A 20,171-nucleotide genomic window follows, 5' to 3' on the forward strand; every position below is an offset into this window, starting at 1 on the left:
CGTGGGATTGTGATATGCCCTTCCCCCAAATATCCTTCTTCTCTCATGTTTCAGTTCTCAGTACATCTCACTTGAAACCTGTTCTTTTGCTTATGCCAAAATCTTTTTCATCCCCCTGGATACTTTATTCCTCCTCGCCCCCGCGGTTCATACATCACAAGTTCTAGGGATAGTATCATCAAAACACATCAGTGCTTTTCTCTGCTGTCTCTCTAGCTCCAAAGCCACCATATTAGCCTGCCTGATGCCCCTCAACTGCAGCACCCTACCTAGGTGTCTGGCTTCCCTCTCCATCTCCCAGTGATACATTTCCTTTCTCCAGTGGTCTCCAAAAGGTTTACCGTGAGTCATTATTTGCAAAAGACATTGAGCATGTGCCTCTACCATATGCACGTTTACTTATAAGTTACATACGTGTACTCCTGTGTTCCTGTAGCAATATATTACATATATACTTAAAACACATGCAAAGGTAGAAATGTTGGGGCGCCTGGGTGGCTCAGTCGGTTAAGCATCCAACTCCTGATTTCAGCTCGTGTCATGATCTCGTAGATTCGTGTGTTCAGGCCCCATGTCAGGCTCTGTGCTAACAGTACAGAACCTGCTTGGGATTCTCTCTCTCCCTCTCTCTCCCTCTCTCTGTCCCTCCCAGCTCTCTCTCTCTCTCTCTCTCAAAACAAATGAATAAATTAAAAAAAAAATTTTAATTAAAACATAAAACACATGCAAAGGTAGAAATGTTAGAAGATGAAAACGAAGTCACCTTAAAATATTTTCATTGTGTGTACTGATAATACAAAACCCTTTTTGCTTTCACTCAAAATTATTAATAATGAGAACAGTACGATTTGTATGTTCCCATGCTTTCTCAGATCTGGATTTAACACTCCACATTAGGGTAATTCCTAATTCTACCGCATAGTGCAGTTTATTTTGATTCTTGATTTAATGGTGGTCATGCCTGAAAAAGGTAATTCACGTAGATCTAAATGAAAGAAGTACATTTTTTATTTTTCCTGTGGAACACTGGACTCATTTTTCAGTATCATTTCACAAATTGTGCAAATGGCTTTCTTGAGCTAGGAAATGGCCATCGGTACTGATGTCAAATGGTTATTTTTAAGGTCAGTCTGTGTTGAATATCCACTGAAACCCTTTGGGAGACTTCAACAGTTTGAAAAACCTTTCTTCCAAGCTTACTAGAATTTTAAGACATGTGATAATTAGCACCCTATTTGGGGGGACACATATAACAATAACATTTCCAAACACCTACTAAAAAAAAATTCTTCCATTGTACACATTTAAAATTTTTTTTTATATTTTTAGGGCACCTGGGTGGCTCAGTCGGTTGAGCATCTGACTTCGTCTCAGGCCACCATCTCATGGTTCGTGAGTTAGAGCCCCACGTTGGGCTCTGTGCTGACAGCTCAGAGCCTGGAGTCTGCTTTGAATTCAGCGTCTGCCTCCCTCTCTCTCTCTGTCCCTCCCCCACTCATTCTCTGTCTCTCTCACTCTCAAAGATGGATAAACATTTAAAAATTTTTTTTTAATTTATATTTTTTTATATTTTATATATATCTTAGTATCCCCTAAAGGGACAGAGTAGATGAGTTTTTTGTTTCAAACTAACTACCATATAGTTAAGTTCACTGACAAAAAGTTCACTGACAAAAAGTTCACTAACAAAAAGTTAAGTTCACTACAGAAAACATTTGTCATCGCAGAGTGGCTCATCAAACTTTAAGAAAAAAATGCATAAGTGATCTTTAAGTGTTATGCCGCAAGGTAACAGTGTGTTAGTGCCTAAGATTTTCATGGCTACATCCCATCTTATTACTTAGCATTACAGAAATCCTACGATGTAAAGATTTTGATTTTATAACCCCACTGCCGATAGCCCATAGCCTGTAAATTCCAATACACCAGAATACACTGACAACAATGAAGTGAGGGGGCCCCTGCCAACCTGCCCATCATCGAAATCCTGCTCTTTCCTCATCATTCCTCCATGGACCACAGGGACCAAGCGAGAGCACTTGTGGCGTTCAAAATATTAAATATTAGTAGCAGCCTAAGAAAAATAAATAAAAGTCGAAATCTTATTTCGTCTGCATTCCCAGGACTTTTTCGTCAACACATGTGGTGTATACATAGAAACCAAAACCCAAACTTGACGTTGTTATTCTCTGCTTCAAATTCTTCGATTGTCTCGCTTTGCTCTGAGAATAAGTTCAACATCTTTGAATTAACATGACTTCTGTGGTCATGCATAATTTGGGCCCTGCCCACCTCTCCAAGCCTCATCTTGTAGATTTGTTAGAATTGAGCCACATGGGCCTTCTTTCAGTTCTCTGACTGCACCAAGCTCTTTTTCACACGTGTCCTCTTTTCCACATGTGTCCCTTTCTTCCCTTCCCTTCCACTCCCTTCCCTTCCCACATGCTCTGCCCTGGCATTGACCGCTCTTCTCCACACTCATCACCTTGCTAACTACAGGGATCATTGTGATCTCAGATCAATTATCGTATCTCTCTAGACACCCATTCAACCCATCCAGTCTAATTATTCCTTCTCCTTATATGCTTTCATCATGTTCCTTACTTTGGCGTAACTGCACTTGATAGTGATTTGTAATTATGTATTTATTTGTGAAATTATTGTCTCTCTCACCCAGTAAGCACTATGAGGGCAGTCGCTTTTCTCCCAACACAATCCAACGGGCCTTTGCATCATGACGCTCCATGTTTGAAATTTACGGCATTCTCCCATAATACTCTTTACCATCCTTTTCTCTGTTATCTGCCAGCCTCCTTGTGACATCCCCAAATTCCTTTGGCTCCTGCGATATTTATTTGACAAAGATTTATTAAGTGTCTACAATGTGCCTATACTGGGCTAAGCAGTTGAGATAAAACAGTACACAAAATGAAACCTACGAAACATAGGAGTGGTCTTCCACTTTTATAAACATCAATGTTGAATTTGCTTCAAATAGCAGGGGTTCATAACCTTTTCTGGGTCACATACTCTTTGAGAGTTTGCAAAGAGCTCTGATTCCCTTCCCCAGTAAAAAATGCAGAAATTGAGGTGCCTGGGTGACTCAGTTGGTTAAGCGTCCAACTTGGGCTTAGGTCATAGTCTCTCAGTTTGTGAGTTCGAGCCCCGTGTCAGGCTCTGTGCTGACAGCTCAGAGCCTGGAGCCTGCTTCAGATTCTGTGTGTGTTTCTTTCTCTCTCTGCCTCTCCCCTGCTTGTGCTCTCTCTCTCAAATATAAACTTGTTTTTTTTTTTTTTTAAATGCACAAATCCTCATAGTGTATGTATCGTTGCAAGAGTTCCATGCAGTCCCCGAAGCTCATGGTTGGGTAACACGTCCTAAATCAATCATGTTAAAAGTACCAAAATATTTACATTCTTTTCATAAAACTCTGGGATAGAGGAATAGGGAAAGGTGATGTGGAGAATAAATAAGTGAGCCACAACTTGTGTCTTTGGAGGAGGAGAAGGGTGTGGGTGGGAGGAGAAAACCTTTGCCCATTGCTGGCCAACACCATGGTTGCAAAGCATTGGTTCAGAGCAGTAGTCCTCACACTGTGTGTGTGAACTCCCTGAGAGGATTTTGAAAAGTGAGGTCTGTCCATGCATATTTTTACATTAAAATCTAAAATTCTTCATTTTGCATTGAGGATATAATTGTCAGTGAACTTAAACACTGACTTTCAACTATGATATATTTTGTAAAGTACACCAGTGAAATATAAGTATCACAGTAATTGATACCCAGTATAAATCTAAATAGCACATGAACAAGCTCTTCTCACTCCACCCTCACTCCACACAATTTTGATTGTCATTTTTCGGATGTTAACCAAGATCACAGAAAGTAGTGTCTGCCATGCTTCTCCGCTATATAATTATTCCTCTCCCTGTGTAATTAATACATATGGGGAAGTACTTTGAGATTTTATGGTTGTCCCTTTCATCCTCAAACTCTTCTTTATGTATGCATCTATGTTTCTATGCGTTTATGTGAAGCTGCTGTAATCCATGAACTATCACCTGTTACAAACATCATGTATTTTGACCCCCAAGTAGTCCCAGACTTGGCCAGCAGTAGCCCCTGCAAGCTGTCTTCTGTGTCTTTGGGTGAATCCCCGTTATCCTTTGAGTAATTCTTTACTTTCTGGCACAATAATACGTCCTAGAGTCGGCTTAAAATTTCTCTGCCATGGCCTCAGAATCATTCATTTCTCCAAGGAACCATGGTTTCTTTTAGTAGGTAATGACATTTAGAAATAGAGATTTGAATGCTTTTAATGGCGTTGTTACTGTTTCCAGGCACTCTGAATAGACAGAGCTCAAGAAGACATTATATATTCATGCATACACATATTTTAGCTTTTTTAAATTTTTTAATGTTTATTTTTGAGAGAGAGACAGAGACAGAGACAGAGCATGAGTGGGGGAGGGGCAGAGAGAGAGGGAGACACAGAATCTGAAGCAGGTTGCAGTCTCCAAGCTGTCAGCACAGAGCCTGATGCGAGGCTTGAACTCACAAACTGTGAGATCGTGACCTGAGCTGAAGTCGGACGCTTAACCAACTGAGCCACCAAGGTGCCCCTCTATTCTATATCTATCTGTGCATCTTGAAAACCATGAGGATGTTAATTGGACTATGGTGATCATTTTGCAATATATACAAATATCGAATCATTACATTGTACACCCGAAATTAACATAACCATATGTCAGTTATACCTAAATTAAAAATAATTGCAGAAAAAAATGACACCCCCAGTTCCAATCTGACATAAGAGGTCGTTCTAATTTTCTGCTTTTTTATATTTGTAATTCCTTTCTCTACAGTGAGATCCTCACCTCTTCATTATTCTGTCTGCTGTCCCACCCCCAACCCTTCAGGAGTGCCCTCCCCACCCTGCTTGGTCTCCAGCACTATGTTCTGGGCCTCTCTTGTGTGGGTTGTGCCCTCCATCCCTCTTTGGTCTGACACCCCATATCTGGCTGCCACCCTTGTGCAGGTGCTCCCTTCATGCCGATCTAACTCTGACATGCTACTAAGGCGCTGTGGCTCCCTTCCCCAATGCCACCACCCTGCCGATTCCCTAGTCTGCTTCCCCTAATTCCTGGAGGGCTGAGCTGCTTAAGAAGGGAAGCCACCAGGGTGGCTCAGTGGGTTAAGCGTCTGACCTTGGCTCAGTCATGATCTCGTGGTTTGGGAGTTCAAGCCCCATGCTGACAGCTCAGAGCCTGGAGCCTGTATTGGATTCTGTGTCTTCTCTCTCTGCCCCTCTCCCACTCTCACTCTGTCTCTCTCTCAAAGATAAATAAACATTAAATTTTTAAAAAATAATAATAAGGAAAACAAAAGATGAAAGGAAGCAAAAGCATTTTTTTAGTGGACAGGTCTTGTATTTCTATATGAACATAAAATGCCCTTTTGTTATAAGGAAGCTGCTCTTAAATCCAGGTTTCTTGAAAGAGTTTTGAAAACCTCAGTCAATGCTTTTATTTTATTAAGTATGTAATGAGTTGATTTTGTGGCGAATGCTTATAAAGTTCCATCACCCCTTCATTCAGTTTTTACTTTTGACTGGTTATTTTTCACACAGCGAGATACCTTTAAGAAAACAAATACAGGATTCCCCACCATCACCCCCACCCCATCACAGAGTTTCTACATTGTAGTGACAGACAAATATCTAGCTAATTGAGTCGTGAGTATGTGATATTTTGGAAAAAAGTACATAAATTATTTTATATTGTTTCATGAATTTTAATATCCCTATCTTGGGGCGCCTGGGTGGCTCAGTCGGTTAAGCGGCTGACTTCGGCTCAGGTCATGATCTCGCGGTCCTTGAGTTCGAGCCCCGCATCGGGCTCTGTGCTGACCGCTCAGAGCCTGGAGCCTGTTTCAGATTCTGTGTCTCCCTCGCTTTCTCTGACCCTCCCCCATTCATGCTCTGTCTCTCTCTGTCTCAAAAATAAATAAACGTTAATATCCCTATCTTTACAGTACAATAAAACGTTCTGTAGGTTGGATAAGCTCCATAATACAGACTGTTAAAGTAACTACAGTAACAGGGGCTCCTGGGTGGCTCAGTTTGTTAAGCTTCACTCTTGATTTCCGCTCAGGTCATGATCTCACAGTTTCAAAAGTTTGAGCCCCGCATGGGCTCTGCGCTGATGGCTGGCATGGAGCCTGCTTGAGATCTTCCCTCTCTCTCTCTGCTCCTCACCCCCTCGCATTCTGACTCTCCAAAAATAAATAAATAAACTTAAAAAAAAAAAAAAAGTTAACTCCAGTACCAGACCAGAGGGGAGAATTTTAAGAATATTCAGTGATACACTGCCAGTATGTCACAACAATTAAGAAGTTGAGTCTAGTCTACAAGTGACTTTGTAGATTTTGCAGCCCCACCTTATTAAAACAGTTAACATTATATTTAATACTTGCAAATATTTTACAAGAAAGATATTTAAAATCATAATATTAATATTAGTGTTATTATTTTTCTTGACATTGTTTTATTAAAACTATTGTACTTAATCCTTACACAATTATGTTAACCTGTGTGGTATTAAGAATTGTAGAAGGGCACCTGGGTGGCTCAGTCGGTTAAGCATCCAACTTAGGCTCAGTTCATGATCTCACGGTTTGTGGGTTCGAGCCCCGCATCGGGCTCTGTGCTGACAGCTCAGAGCTTGGAGCCTGCCTCGGATTCTGTGTCTCCCTCTCTCTCTGCCCCTCCCCCACTCGTTCTTTCTCTCTCTCTCCCTTTCTCTCTCTCTCAAAAATAAACATTAAATTTTTTTTTTAAAAAGAACTAGTGAAATTGCTAACTAAAAAAAGTAGTTTATATTAAAGAGGCATAATGAATATTACATATACTTTCCTGAAAACCAGAGAAAAACATGTGCCATTCCATGAAGATAACGTGACACTTAGCAATCCTTTCAGTTGTGTGTGTTTGTTTTACCCTGGTTGGTAAAGAGACTACTTTGGTCTTTTTAACAGTGCAGTTCAACAATACGATGAAATGTCAATACTTCAGAAAATGAATTAATAATAATTGTCAAGAATTACAGGCTAGGCAACCTCTTAAATTGGAATGCAAAGTAATCTTTAAATTTTTTTTCACAAATTTAACCAGAAGAAAGTTTTCAACTCAGCTACTTGCTTTTAGTTTTTAATTGTCCTCATGTCTTTAAGATATATTGTTTGAACACTGAGAAAAAGAAATTAACATCCCACTGTCAAAGAGCAGGAAAATGCATTGGAGAAAGACAAGAAAAACCTCTTTAGTCTTATTCCTGGTGAAGACGACAAAATGGCCGTTAAATCCTAAATGCTCAACTTGGCTTTAGATTCTTTGGAAGCCATCCTTCAGGGAGAAAGGTCTCTGGCCATGTTACCCTACCATGTCAAAGCAGTACAACTGAATATTAGCCATAAAAAAATGAAATCTTGCCACTTGCAACGACGTGATGCAGCGAGAGTATTATGCTACGTGAAATAAGTCAGTCAGAGAAATACCATATGATTTCACTCCTGTGGAATTTAAGAAACAAAACCAATGAACAAGGGAAAAAGAAAAGAGACAGGGAGAGACAAACCAGGGAACAGACTTAACTATAGAGAACAAACTGATGGTTCCCGGGGGGAGGAGGGGTGTGAAATAGGTGATGGGGATGAAGGAGGGCACTTGTGATGAGCACCGGGTGTTGTATGGAGGTGTTGAATCACTATATTGTACGCCTAAACAAACACTACACTCTATGTGGATTAACTGAAACTTAAGCAAAAACTTTTAAAAAATCAATGGTTAGATCTGCACATTAAAAAATGTTGGGGGTTTTTAGTTTATTTTAAGAGAGTGTGAGAGCAGGAGGGACAGAGACACAGGGAGAAAGAGAAAATCCCAAGCAGCCTCCGCACCTTCAGAGCCTGATAGGAGACTCAGTCTTACAAACTATGAGATCATGGCCTGAGCTGAAACCAAGAGTGGGACGCTTCACTGACGGAGCCACCCAGGCGCCCCTAAAAAATGTTTTTTTTTAAGAAAAGTTGAAGTTCTTCCAAGTATTATCCAGTAGTTGAGTTGGCTTTTGTTAATTGGAAAAAAAACTTACAAAAACCTTACAGAGTTTCAGATAGAAATTCCTCATCTAGTTATGACTCTATGAAAGGGACTGGCTTACCTATAATGAGTGATTATTATTCATAGTTAATTGAGCACACATGGAAAGAAAAAACCAATTAGAATAGAAAATAGAGATAAGGTAGGGTAAGGTCTGTAGGGAGAAACTGACTAGCAAAGATTGTAGAACTGCAAAAATTGGCCTTGTTCATGAACTGAGAATGGAAGGGAGTCATTCGAGGGAAGTGACTGGTGGAAAGCGATGTGAAGGAAAGGAAATTTGAATTGCTGCCTTAACACAGAGGACTAGTGGAGCCACTGTTGCCGACTCTCCAAATTGTACCACAAATCTCCACTCTAGAGCAGCTGCCTGCAAGTAATTGGGGAAAAATGTCGCTGAGATATTCAATCTTTGGAAATGGACAATTTAGAACATGAGCAACTTTTTAGTACTATTAATGATCTGAAAACCAAAAACTCTATAAACGATGCTGTAGAATTTCAAAGCTAATGGGTCGGTGGGAAAGTAGGATAGTTGTGATTCTAGGTGAAAAGCTAAAGCAGAGAACGCTAGGTTTTCCAGCTTAATGGAAATGTATGGAAGGGCTAAAGACTTGTTCGGTCAAAGTGAAATAGAGAGTTAAGGTAAATAAATAATTCAGGTTAGAATTCTAAATTGGAGGGATTTCACAAGTTCATTTGATAAATTAAGCAGCAGATTAAAATGAAATAAGATTTAACCCTATGGTGATTGTTGAATTTTATAAAAAACAAAAAAAAACAAAAAAAAAACAGGACTCATGAACAGCATGGTTTAAAATTATAGAGCCCCCTGTGCTGACAGCACAGAGCCTGCATGGGTTTCTCTCTCTTCCTCTCTCTGCCCCTCCCTCCTTCTCAAAATAAATAAACATTTTTTTAAAATAAAATTGTAGAACCCCTTGCATATTAGTTAATATTCAACAGCAATTTTTCAGGGAACCCCAGCTGATGAAGAGACAGTGGCTTTTGCCTTGTTGAGAGGATACCTGCACCCTGGAATCTATTCTCTTATCAAAAGTCAGGCTAGGATTGTGTCTTCCTGTCACAGAAGCATGGCTCAGACACAGAGCAGAAAGGAAAAGAAAGTATAAGGCATTACTGCTCCTCACGAATCAGCTTTACTCTCTTGGAAAAATAAAAATAAAATAAAAAAAACATGTAGCTGGTATTTTGCAGAGTTGCTTGAAGGAAAATAACCTTAGAAATGCAGTTGATAAAGACCAAACATTTAAAAGACCTGAAATTAAAAAAAAAATTTTCAAACTTAGAACACTGACCATTCTCTTTAGGTCATTACACTTTCTGTTACCAGGAAAGACTATTCTGGTGAAGACTGACCTGGGGTAGAGACAAGGAAACTTTCAGAAGTGAAATCACTAATAAATATGAAAGTCATCACACCTAGATGTAAAGTGTAATGGATTATACTTTAGTAAACAAGGTAAAGATTCAGAAGTAGTGATTCAAACATTCTCCATCTTTTTAAGAATATTTTATTTTTTAATTTCTTTCTTTGAGGTATAATTGACATACAACATGACATTACTTTCGTGTATACTAAATAACGATTCAGTATTTGTATATACTGCAAAATGATCACCACCAGTCCATCACCATACATAGTTACAGAATTTTTTAATCTTATTGGTGAGAACTCTTAAGATCTACTCTCTTAGCAACTTGCAAATATGCAGTATGGTGTTATTAATTATAGTTGCCATGCTGTACATTATATCCCCATGACTTATTTATAACTGGAAGTTTGTACACTTAAACTCCTTTCACCCATTTTGCCCACCCTGCTATTCCTGCCTATGGCAACCACCAGTCTCTTCTGTTATCTGTGAGCTTGGTGTGTGTGTGTGTGTGTGTGTGTGTAAGATTCCATATGTGAATGAGATCATATGATTATATGATATTTGTCTTCCTCTGACTTATTTCACTTAGCATAATGCCTTCAAGTTCCATCTATGTTGTTGCAAATGGCAAGATCTCATTTTTTATGACTGAATATGTTTATATATACACCACAGTTTCTTTATCCATTCATCCATCGATGGACACTTAGGTTGTTTCCATGTCTTGGCTCTTGCAAATAATACTGCAGTGAACATGAGGGTGCGTATATCTTTTTGAGCAAGTGGTTTCATTTTCTTTGGATAAATGCTGAGAAGTGGAATTGCTGTATCTTTTGCTAGTTCTATTTTTAATTTTTGAGGAACCCACATACTATTTTTCAGAGTGGTTGCAGCAATTTGCAGTCCCACCAACAGTGCACAAGGGTTGCCTTTTCTCCACATCCTGGCCAAAGCTTGTTACTTCTTATCTTTTTTATACTCGCTGTTCTAACAGGTGTGAGGGGATATCTCATGGTGGTTTTGAATTGCATTTCCCTGATGATGGGTGATGTTGAACACCTCATGTACGTGCTGGGGCTCTGTGTATCTTCTTTGGAAAAATGTCTATTCAGATCCTCTGCCTATTATTTTCATCAGATTGCTTGTTTTTTTTTGCTATTGGGTTGTAGGAGTTCTTTATATATTTTGGATATTAACCTCTTATCAGATAATAGGATTGGCAAATATTTTCTCCCCTTCTGGAGGCTGCCTTTACATCTTACTGATTCTCAGGCATTTTTTTCTTTGTAACTTTAAAGATTCCTGCAAGGTATATTTTTTTCTTTGATGTCTGGCTGAGAAAAACTCCCAGTGGCAACTGCAATCCAATTCTGGTACATGTGTTGAGCAAATAAAAAGCATTCCATAGAGAACTCTGCCCTCACAAGCTTTTTTTCAGGGCTGGGTATGCTAGACACTGAATCTACACAGGTAGTACTATAACATCAGTAAGGGGAGATTTAAAAGGCAACAAAAAACTACTCAAAACTTTCTGCAACTCAAGAAAGTCAGCAGTAAGCCCAGGATCTGTTTCATAATAGGCATTCAATATGGGACTGTTGAAATCTACAGTTGCCATTTTTACATACTGTTGTTTCTACTACCCTTGCCTATATACATTCATTATTCTACATAGTTGTAATCAAAATAGAGACATAATTTTACTTTCTTCATCACTTTACTCAACACAACATAATAAGAGAAAATAGTTTCTCAAGCTGAGGACTTCTCATGAACACTGGCTTCTTAAATGACCTTTACTAATCTCAATATTATTGTGCAATTCAAAGTATAGTTCAGAGGATATCTCCATACGTATTTTTTCCCTTTGGCAAAAATTCTTGTCCAGGATAAATTTCTATGAATTGACTTTCATCCAAGGATATGAACATTTTAGTGATTAGTAAAATTTATTTATAAATTGCTTTCTCTTCAGGCTGTACCAACACACACTGATCTAGAACTTATGCAAATAGCAGCTTCATAGGCAAGTCCCTGAGAGTGTCTGTATTCAGGAAGAGGGCTGTGTCAGTCAGCAGCCACAGATTTCTCACTAGTCGGTCAGAAAGCATCCAGGAGTCTAGTTTGTTCAAATTACCAGGTTGGGCACTTTTATGAGAAGAAGAAATAAATAGGATGCATAGTTTCTGTCATTAAGCTTACCATGTAGATTGAGAAAACTAAACTTTAAATTACTCTATTCGAAGCATTGTCCCAGAAGCTGCAGTGTGAAGGGGGAAGAAAGGGTGAGCTTGATAAGAAATTGGCCAGTGATCTTTACCCTCAAAGAATCTGCCATGTCGTTGGTTGATTTAGAGTCAATGGAGTGATAAATACTCCTTATGATTACAAATGAGCTTCCTGTGAACTTCATAAATTGCAAGTTTCTAAAGTAGTGAACTTTCATCTTTCTTAGGCCATCCTGTCAATCTTATGTGATTTAGGTAAATTGCCCTGAAAGAAGTTGAAATATGGCAAGTGCTTGGTTTTAAATTATGTTGCTACCATATCAAGGGCCTCCTTGGTATTATTTCAGATACTTTAGAGAACCTGAAGATTCTAGGGCTTGGAACCACTACTGAAGAGGCAAATACTGGACCTCTGTAATCATGAGACTTTGCTACCCTGAAAAGCTATTAGATGCTTAGCAAGTGTTCATAGTGGCAGACGAAGATATTGGTGATTCTTCTAAAATAAAAGCACTAACCCTTCTTTAACTTTAAATGTTATATACATAATGATGTTGCAGCCAGGTTCTGGGATAGCCTAGTCAGGTATTGTCACACAAAATGGTGAATTCTGATTTTTACTTTGATTTAAAGGGGTTTTTATTTAAATGATGTTCTTCACTTTGAGAACCATTCTTAGAATGGTGAGGAGACTCTACAAAGTCTAAAAAGTTTGAGGACACATACTTTGAATGTTTACTATGAATAGACCTGGCTGTATCTTTCTCCTGAAAGGAACAGGATTATCCCATCAGAGTCAACCAGGAAGCACACTCTTCTTATTGGAGCTTGGTTTCCAAAACATGACCGACTGGTCTGCCATTCATTCATTCATTTGTCCAACAAACACTTACTAAATCCCCACTATCTATACTCTTCTGTGTTCTGGGAAAGCTGAATAGGATACAGCAGACATATCTTTTCATCACCATGAAGCCAAGAGAGCAATGAAACTAATAGTTGTAATACACTGTGATGAGAGTAATGCTAGGGAAGTACAGACTGCTGTAATGACCCTGATGTAGTCTGGGGCGGGGCGGGGAGGTCAGGGAATGGCTCCGGGAAGCAGTCTAGGGTGACTAGTTTAGGATGAGTAGGAAATGCACTAAGCACTAGAGAAGGACTTGGGAACACTACTCTGAACAGAGAGAATAATAACCAGTGAATGAATAAAGGCAAAAGAATGAGTGGTGTGTTTGAGGAAATAAATGTTCAAGATGGCCCCTAAGAATAGACTTTGAGAAGGATGATGGTTAGAATTGAGGCCAAAATAGGTAGACCCTAGAACATATGAGCCACTTGAAAGAGTTTGGACTTTCTCCTAAGTGAAGCAGGAATCAATTGAATGGTTTTATACAAGGGAAAGTACCTGATCGATTCGTGTTTATTAAAGGGAACTCACTGTAACTGCTGTGTGGATAATGCATTTGAGAGAGGTGGACGTAAGTCAGCAAGACTGGTTAGGAGGCTGCTGAAGCAATACAGATGAGCCAAAACGGTAGACAGGACCACAGTTTTGACAACAGGAATAGAGAGAAGTGAAAGGAATTGAGAGAAAAAGAGGGAAATTGGGAAGACTCAAGGCTGATTTGACATAAGATTGAGTGAGAGGAAGAACAAAGGATTATATTGAAGTTCAGCCTGGGAAATGCAGTGGTTAATGGTACTGTTCACTGTGATAAGCAATTAACTAAGAACAGGTTGGAGAAGTTAAATGATTTCATTTGGAGATAGGCTGAGTTTGAGATGCCGAGAAGTCATCTAAAGTGAAAGTTGTATGGATACAGAATTCAGTCAGGGATTAGACCTGGAAATAGGTATTTTGGTAGTCATCAGCAGGCAGATGGTAATTGAAACCATTGGAAAGAGACAATCATCCAGGGAAAATGAGAAGACTAGAACTCTGGGGAACAAAGATAGTCAAGGAAAAGGTAAAAGAAAGTGAGTCCCCAAGGTGATTGAGAAGAATTAGCCTACGTGGTGAAGCAACACCTTGAGAGGGTGCTGATTTGGAAGCTAGGACCAAAGATTGATTGGAGGGGAGGCAGTAGTCAGCAAAACCCTTTGGGAAGATCAGGCAGAGCAGGGACAAAGAACGGTCCACTGTAAATTTAGTGACAAGGGTAAGAGCAGTTCCCTTAGAGTTCAGAGGGCAAGTGACTGTAGCACTCCATTTTCTTCCTTTGCTTGTAATTCAGATCACACGGCCTGTGAGCACCGTGTACAAATCCGGGACACATGGAATCTGGGGGGAGACCTCTTCTCTGAGTCAAGTGCCTAAGCTGCAGGAACATTCACTGTGATCCTTTAGGAGCTATTTTTGCTCGTTTTGGGTCCTCTGCTTCGTTACTAAGTAGTGTAGACTGCTTAGTTTTAGGCAGATGAGATACTATTTGATTAAGTGATTGAAAGATTTTTATAAAAATCCAGTGAGACAAAAAATGTTTTAGTGCATAAGGATTCATTGTAATTCTCCAGAACACCACTAGCATTAACATTTCAATCAAGAAAAATTTTACTTATATAAATGTGACATTCTAATTTCTTTGGAAACAAAAGAGCACCTTTAGAGTTTCAATATACAGTTTCATCCTTATTAACAGAAACGGGACTATAGGATACTGTTATTTGGTCAATAATGACTATATTGCTATAGACAATTCTGTAAGGTCAGGATATTTTTTTAAGAAACAGGAACAACTAATTATTTTGATGGCCTTGGTTTGGTTTCTGAGGGACTCTCTTTTATTTTTCTCTTTTTCTTCCTCCTTACTTTCAAGTTTTGAGTTTGAGTGGCTACATTCCTCAAGTCCAGTATCGTGAAGAATAATAGAAAAATCAGGGCACAGTAGAGAGGAAACAGATACCACTGTTGGTTTACATAAGTAGCCCTAGAGCGGGAACTGGAAAAACTTTTATTCTCCCAGTGTCTTTAGGAAACCGTGACAGACTATCCTCGCCCTAATATATAAACTGCCAATGGAATAGATTTCCATACGATGTGAATTTGCCTTATGCTCCTCCAAAAGACGTTTAGTCCTTAGAATTAATAAGACTTTACTGGCAGGGCACCTGGGTGGCTCAGTCAGTTAAGTGTCCAACTTCAGCTCAGGTCAGGATCTAGTAGTTCAGGAGTTCAAGCCCCGCGTCGGGCTCTGTGCTGACAGCTCAGAGCCTGGAGCCTGCTTCGGATTCTGTGTCTCCTTCTCTCTCTGCCCCTCCCCCACTCACACTCTGTCTCTCTCTCAAAAATAAATAAACATTACAAAAATTAAAAAAATATATATTTTACTGGCAAGGCAGAATAATATGGTGGAGCTAGGCCTCCAAGTTTGAATTCTGGCTTCAGCACATATTTACTGTGTGTCTTAAGTGTTTTAACCTCTCTAGCCTCAGTTTCTTCTGTCAAATGGGGGAAAGAACCATCCTCAAGGTGATTAAGTAAGTTAACATTTTTGAAAGAGCACCATCCAGCACATAGTAGGCACTATACATATATACAGAATTTTACACAATCCCATGACATAGACCCGCGTTAATAGTGGCAGTCCTTTTTATTATGAGTAAATGTTTATTGAGTTCTATACTGAATTCACCATTAGTTTTTAAAATATTATCCCAGTTGTAAAAATGAGCAGAACATAAACATAATCACTCTCTTGCCTTAGCCTTCCTTTGACTAATGAAGTACATCAGCCAGTGCATCTGACCAGGACGACGGTTCAGCAGTATCGTTTACATATGTCTTCAACATGTCCAGAGCGCCTCATGGCTTAAAGTTCCATGTAACCCAGGGTTAGGTAATCCGTTGCATTTCTGGGGAGACCTGCCAAGAGACCTCAGACCACGTCTCCACTAGATGCTTAGAAACTGTGAATTACATTCCAGGGAGAAATGTCCCATTTTTTCAATTCTGCATCACTTAGTCTGTTTCTGGTATTCTGCTTTAAGCTCTCAAAGTACCCCTGGCAAGCCATATCATCACCAGCCTCACTGTCATAGTTAGTAATTTTGTAGTCCTTTATATTTTAAGGAGACACACGCACATCACTTATCTCTCCTATGAAACCATTATTACCCTTATTTTATAGATAAGGAACCTAAAGTTCAAAAAAGGTAAAAATCGCTTGCCTGTGGACACACAGAATGTGAGCGACAGAACAGGACCTGGAGGTTGTCATCCCCCTCCCCCTCTGTTTTTATCAGCTGATACAAACTGTGAGGCAGCACTAATGGATACTATTAGGACCAAATGACTAAAATTGGTTAAGTGGGGGAAAAAAGCCATTTGCAAAACAATGTGTTTCATGTAAGACCATTTCTGTAAAAACATTAATGACAATCAGAATGGGGGAGGAAGTAAGTACAGTCAGTATACAGAGAAGACGGTTGTGCCCTGAAGATGCGTGTCCTGCCCCCGAGTAAGCGGCGGCTGGGATGGGTTGAGTAACTTCCCCAATTCCGCAAACGTTCATTCAGAAACTAGGCCTTGGACTTAGTCTCCAAATGGGCCTCGAAGTGGGCTTGCCAGCTCTCCTTCCTTTGCTTTCCCTGAAAGCAGAAACAAAATATTTTACTGCTCATTTAGTAAACAGAGAATTCCCAGATGACGCCAGTGTGGGGCTGGACACAAAGTTCTTGCACACACCACTTCCGCCCTCTCAAACCTGTGTTTGCATCCCGAGCAAACACAGCATCGCTACCGGCACCAACCAGGTCACCGGGGTTCACATTCTGGGCTTTTACTCGGTCTTGCTGCTCCTACCGGTGTCTGACTGCCTTTTCTACGTTCAAATACTTCTGGAAATTACAGATGAAAAAATAACCCACAGCGTCTCAAAAAGTTAGAGATTGCCTTTTTACAGCTGCAGAAGCTTCAGTGACAGAGGCACATCTAGCACCTCTAATACAATTCGGTTTCGAGGGTTTAAGTTCACGGATTAATTTGTAGAGCCGTATCTATGTCAGAAGGAGCCTCACGCTGCACCGCGTGTGTAATCACACCAATCCTCAGACCTCCGGTATTTCAAAAGGCTCCGATCTCCTTTTTAAAACACAATAAAACGCTCAAGAGAGAAGGCACACAAAATGCTGACTGTCATGTTGGTGTCTCTCTGTGTTTTCTCCGCATGCGTGCTCCAGGTGGGAGAATTCAGAGCCCACGCCGCTGAGTGGACGGCAAACGTCACTGCCGAGTTCAAGGAGACCAGGAGGCGCCTGAGCGTGGAGATCTACGACAAGTTCCAGCGCGCCACCTCCATTAAGCGGAAGCTGTCGGCGGAACTCGCCGGGAACCACAACCAAGAGCTGACCCCGTGCAGGAGGACCCTGTCCGTGAATCACCTGGCCAGCGAGAGGGACGTCCTGCCTCCCTTACTGAAAACTGAGAGTATCTATTTGAACGGATTGACGCCCCACTGTGCAGGCGAGGAGATTGCGGTGATCGAGAACATTAAATAGCCCTCTCTTTGAAGAGCCTTAGGCGTAGCCATAGGTGAGGACTTCTGTATGCTCTTTAATGACTGTTGCTGGTAGCATTTTTTAAATTGTGCATGAGCTCCAAAGGGGGAAACAAAATAGATAACACCCATCATGGTCATCAACCATCAAGAGAATTTGGAATCCTGAGCCAGCACTATCTTTTTGATGACGCTTGTTGAACGGTCCACGTTCTTTGACAAGTGGAATAAAACAAGCAATGTCTGATGCCTTTCTGTGCCCAGACTGTTTTCCTCCCTCTTTTCCTAATGTGCCATAAGGCCTCAGAATGAATTATAATTGTTTTTGGTAATAATGTAGCTTTGAGGGATCAGTCCTTAACTTTTCAGGGTCTACCTAACTGAGCCTAGATATGGACCATTTATGGATGACAACATTTCTTTTTGTAAATGGCAAGAGATTCTTATGCAGCCTTTTACCTAAGAAATTTTCTGTCAGTGCCTTATCTTACGAAGAAACAGAACCCCTCTAGCTAATGTATGGTTTCTCCTTCCCCGCCCTACCCCTAGGCTCACCTCTGCAGCCCTTTATCCCACAACTCCCGTTTGAATACCATACCTTGCTGGAAACAGTGTGTAAAATGAAGTGATGATGCCCGAAGAAGGAATAGATGCCACATTAGATGGACATTGAAGCAACACTCAGAAATTCTAGCGTTAAAGGCACTGCAAAGAAATGAGGTGCACAGATGGTCCCTCTGAGTATTTATTTGACTCAGGTACCAGTGGTACATATACACAGTGTAATTATTTCCAGGCCGGTAAAATTGGCGGCTCCAAACAGTCCCTTTTTTCCTGGCAGTATTTGGAATTTATCATTTAATAACTACATTTTTTAAAGGTGGAAGAAAAAAAATATATATATATATATGATCTGATAGGAGAAAGCTGTCAGACATGGATAGTATTGGAGGTGATTTAAGACAATTGGTGTGAAAGAAGATAGCACGATAATGTGTTACGAGGCATTTGCTAATAAACATTATACTGCCAGCACCTATTTGCTTTTTGACGTGGAAGGCTTACACGATTTTCTTTCCCTGGGTGACTTTCGCCAGACAGGGGAGGTGACGCTGTAGCTGGAGTTGGGCACAGCCTAGCCTTGTGTGGGTGTCCCTCTGGAGCTGCGACGGAGTTTGAGAGGAGAAGTGGAAACTGGGATCACTGTGATATATTGCACATGGAAAAAAATGCAGATTGCAGGCATAATTCATCTTTGACATTAGAGAAAAGCTGTTATAGCACAATTTAAATCTTGGGAGCTTTTTTTTTTTTTTTAGATAGAAAATGCTGATAACCCTTTTTAGTTGAATTTTATATCCTGTAACTCTTTGGATGTTTCCAAGATTCAGAAAAAACTCATTACAGGCACCTAGTAGATTGCTACTCTCGTTTATTTTCATACTTAGATCTGCTGTACATTGTATATATAATTTTTAAAATGCAGAAAGATGATTTCCCCAAATATAATTACAAAACATTTCTTTTATTCTGGGGAATAAATGTGGAAATATCTGAATAAGTAGCATTCAGATTAGGGTCTTAAAAAATAAACAGGATCTTTAAAAAAAAAAAAAACATCTAAATAGATGCTTATTTTCCAAAATTTAAATTTAAGCTAGACATGTAAATATTATGTAAACTTGTTGAAGGTACTTTTATAAACTTAAAAAATTCTAACCAAAATTTTAGAAAGTCAGGCTCTTTTAGAAAGAAAGCTACACTCATCTCCTCAATAACTGTTCTGAAAGTTCATATGGTGGAATGCACCATGTATAAACTGTGAATTGTATTGACAAATAAAGTTTGTAATTAAAGTCAGCATTTTCTGAGTGTCCTGCTTGCTGCTGAGAATGCAGAAGGGATTCCAGCTGAGTAGAACTCCAGGACGTCACTTTTCATGCTGAGTTTTCTGTGGCTCCTTCATTCATAATATTCAAGAAATATTTCTGATGCAGTATTACTACCCTTGGCAAATACAGAATGTTCTTCTTGGTGACTGTTAATCGAAAGTAAACATCCTGAAATTGCACTTTTCAAATAGGGTATTTTAAATTGCATATAAACTCAAGATTGTTTCTATTAAACCATGACATATCAATAGCTTATTTTATCACTGTTAGACCCTGTCTTGACACTGAGTTAATCTGAATGCCAAAAACAGGCACCTGAATATTTTTTTCTAAGGAAAAAAATAAAACAAAACAAAAAACAATAAAAAATCCTGGCAGTGTTGAAGCCTAAAGAAGGCAGTTGCCAACTAAATTTCTAAACCTCATGCCCCAAATATTTGAACATACCTTATCAGTGTCTTACATAAATATATTATTTATTCATCCCCATGCACCTTGATGCTCAGTAAATAGCTTACAACTCGTTCCCGACATTATCCTCAAAATTGGGGAAAATCTAAGAAAAAGTGTGTATTTTATCAATTTTATTTCCTCAAGCTTTGTTCACTTAATTTGTAAATTTAAAATTACTTTGTTTACTGTGGAAAGAACATTGATAAAGGTTTTAACATAGTCTAGAATCTTCTAGTGAATTTTTTTTTTTTTCCAATAGACCAGTTTGAGTGAGTTTTGCCCTGAAGAATATCGGAGGAAAAAATTAAGGACTAGAATCAGCAAGGATCAGGAACTCTTTGACATGAAATCTTAGACATGGATTCTAGACAAGAATCCTCTACCTTATAGCTATTAAATGTAAAAGTGATTATTTTGGAGTTCTTTCAATTTCTCATACAAATCTATGTCACACACCCTTTTTTCAATAACACTTCACTCTTGTAATACAGTAAATAGTGAAACTTCTAAAGCCAAGAGGGAACTGAATAATTTGTGTC

General features: G+C 39.4%; 1 protein-coding gene across 3 annotated transcripts in view; it reads left to right on the forward strand.

Annotated features, from left to right (window-relative positions):
- Nucleotides 1-19,147, forward strand: part of KCNK2 (potassium two pore domain channel subfamily K member 2) — a 194,956-nt gene extending 175,809 nt beyond the window's left edge. For all 3 annotated transcript variants that reach the window (XM_045452542.1, XM_045452541.1, XM_045452543.1), the window contains exon 7: nucleotides 16,971-19,147. In XM_045452542.1, coding sequence (XP_045308498.1) covers nucleotides 16,971-17,288 — 318 coding nt within the window. In that variant the 3' untranslated portion in view covers nucleotides 17,289-19,147. The remainder of the gene's footprint in view (nucleotides 1-16,970) is intronic.
- The last annotated feature ends 1,024 nt before the right edge of the window (nucleotides 19,148-20,171 follow it).

This window comes from Leopardus geoffroyi, chromosome C3 (assembly GCF_018350155.1).
Source record: "Leopardus geoffroyi isolate Oge1 chromosome C3, O.geoffroyi_Oge1_pat1.0, whole genome shotgun sequence".
Classification (NCBI taxonomy): domain Eukaryota; kingdom Metazoa; phylum Chordata; class Mammalia; order Carnivora; family Felidae; genus Leopardus; species Leopardus geoffroyi.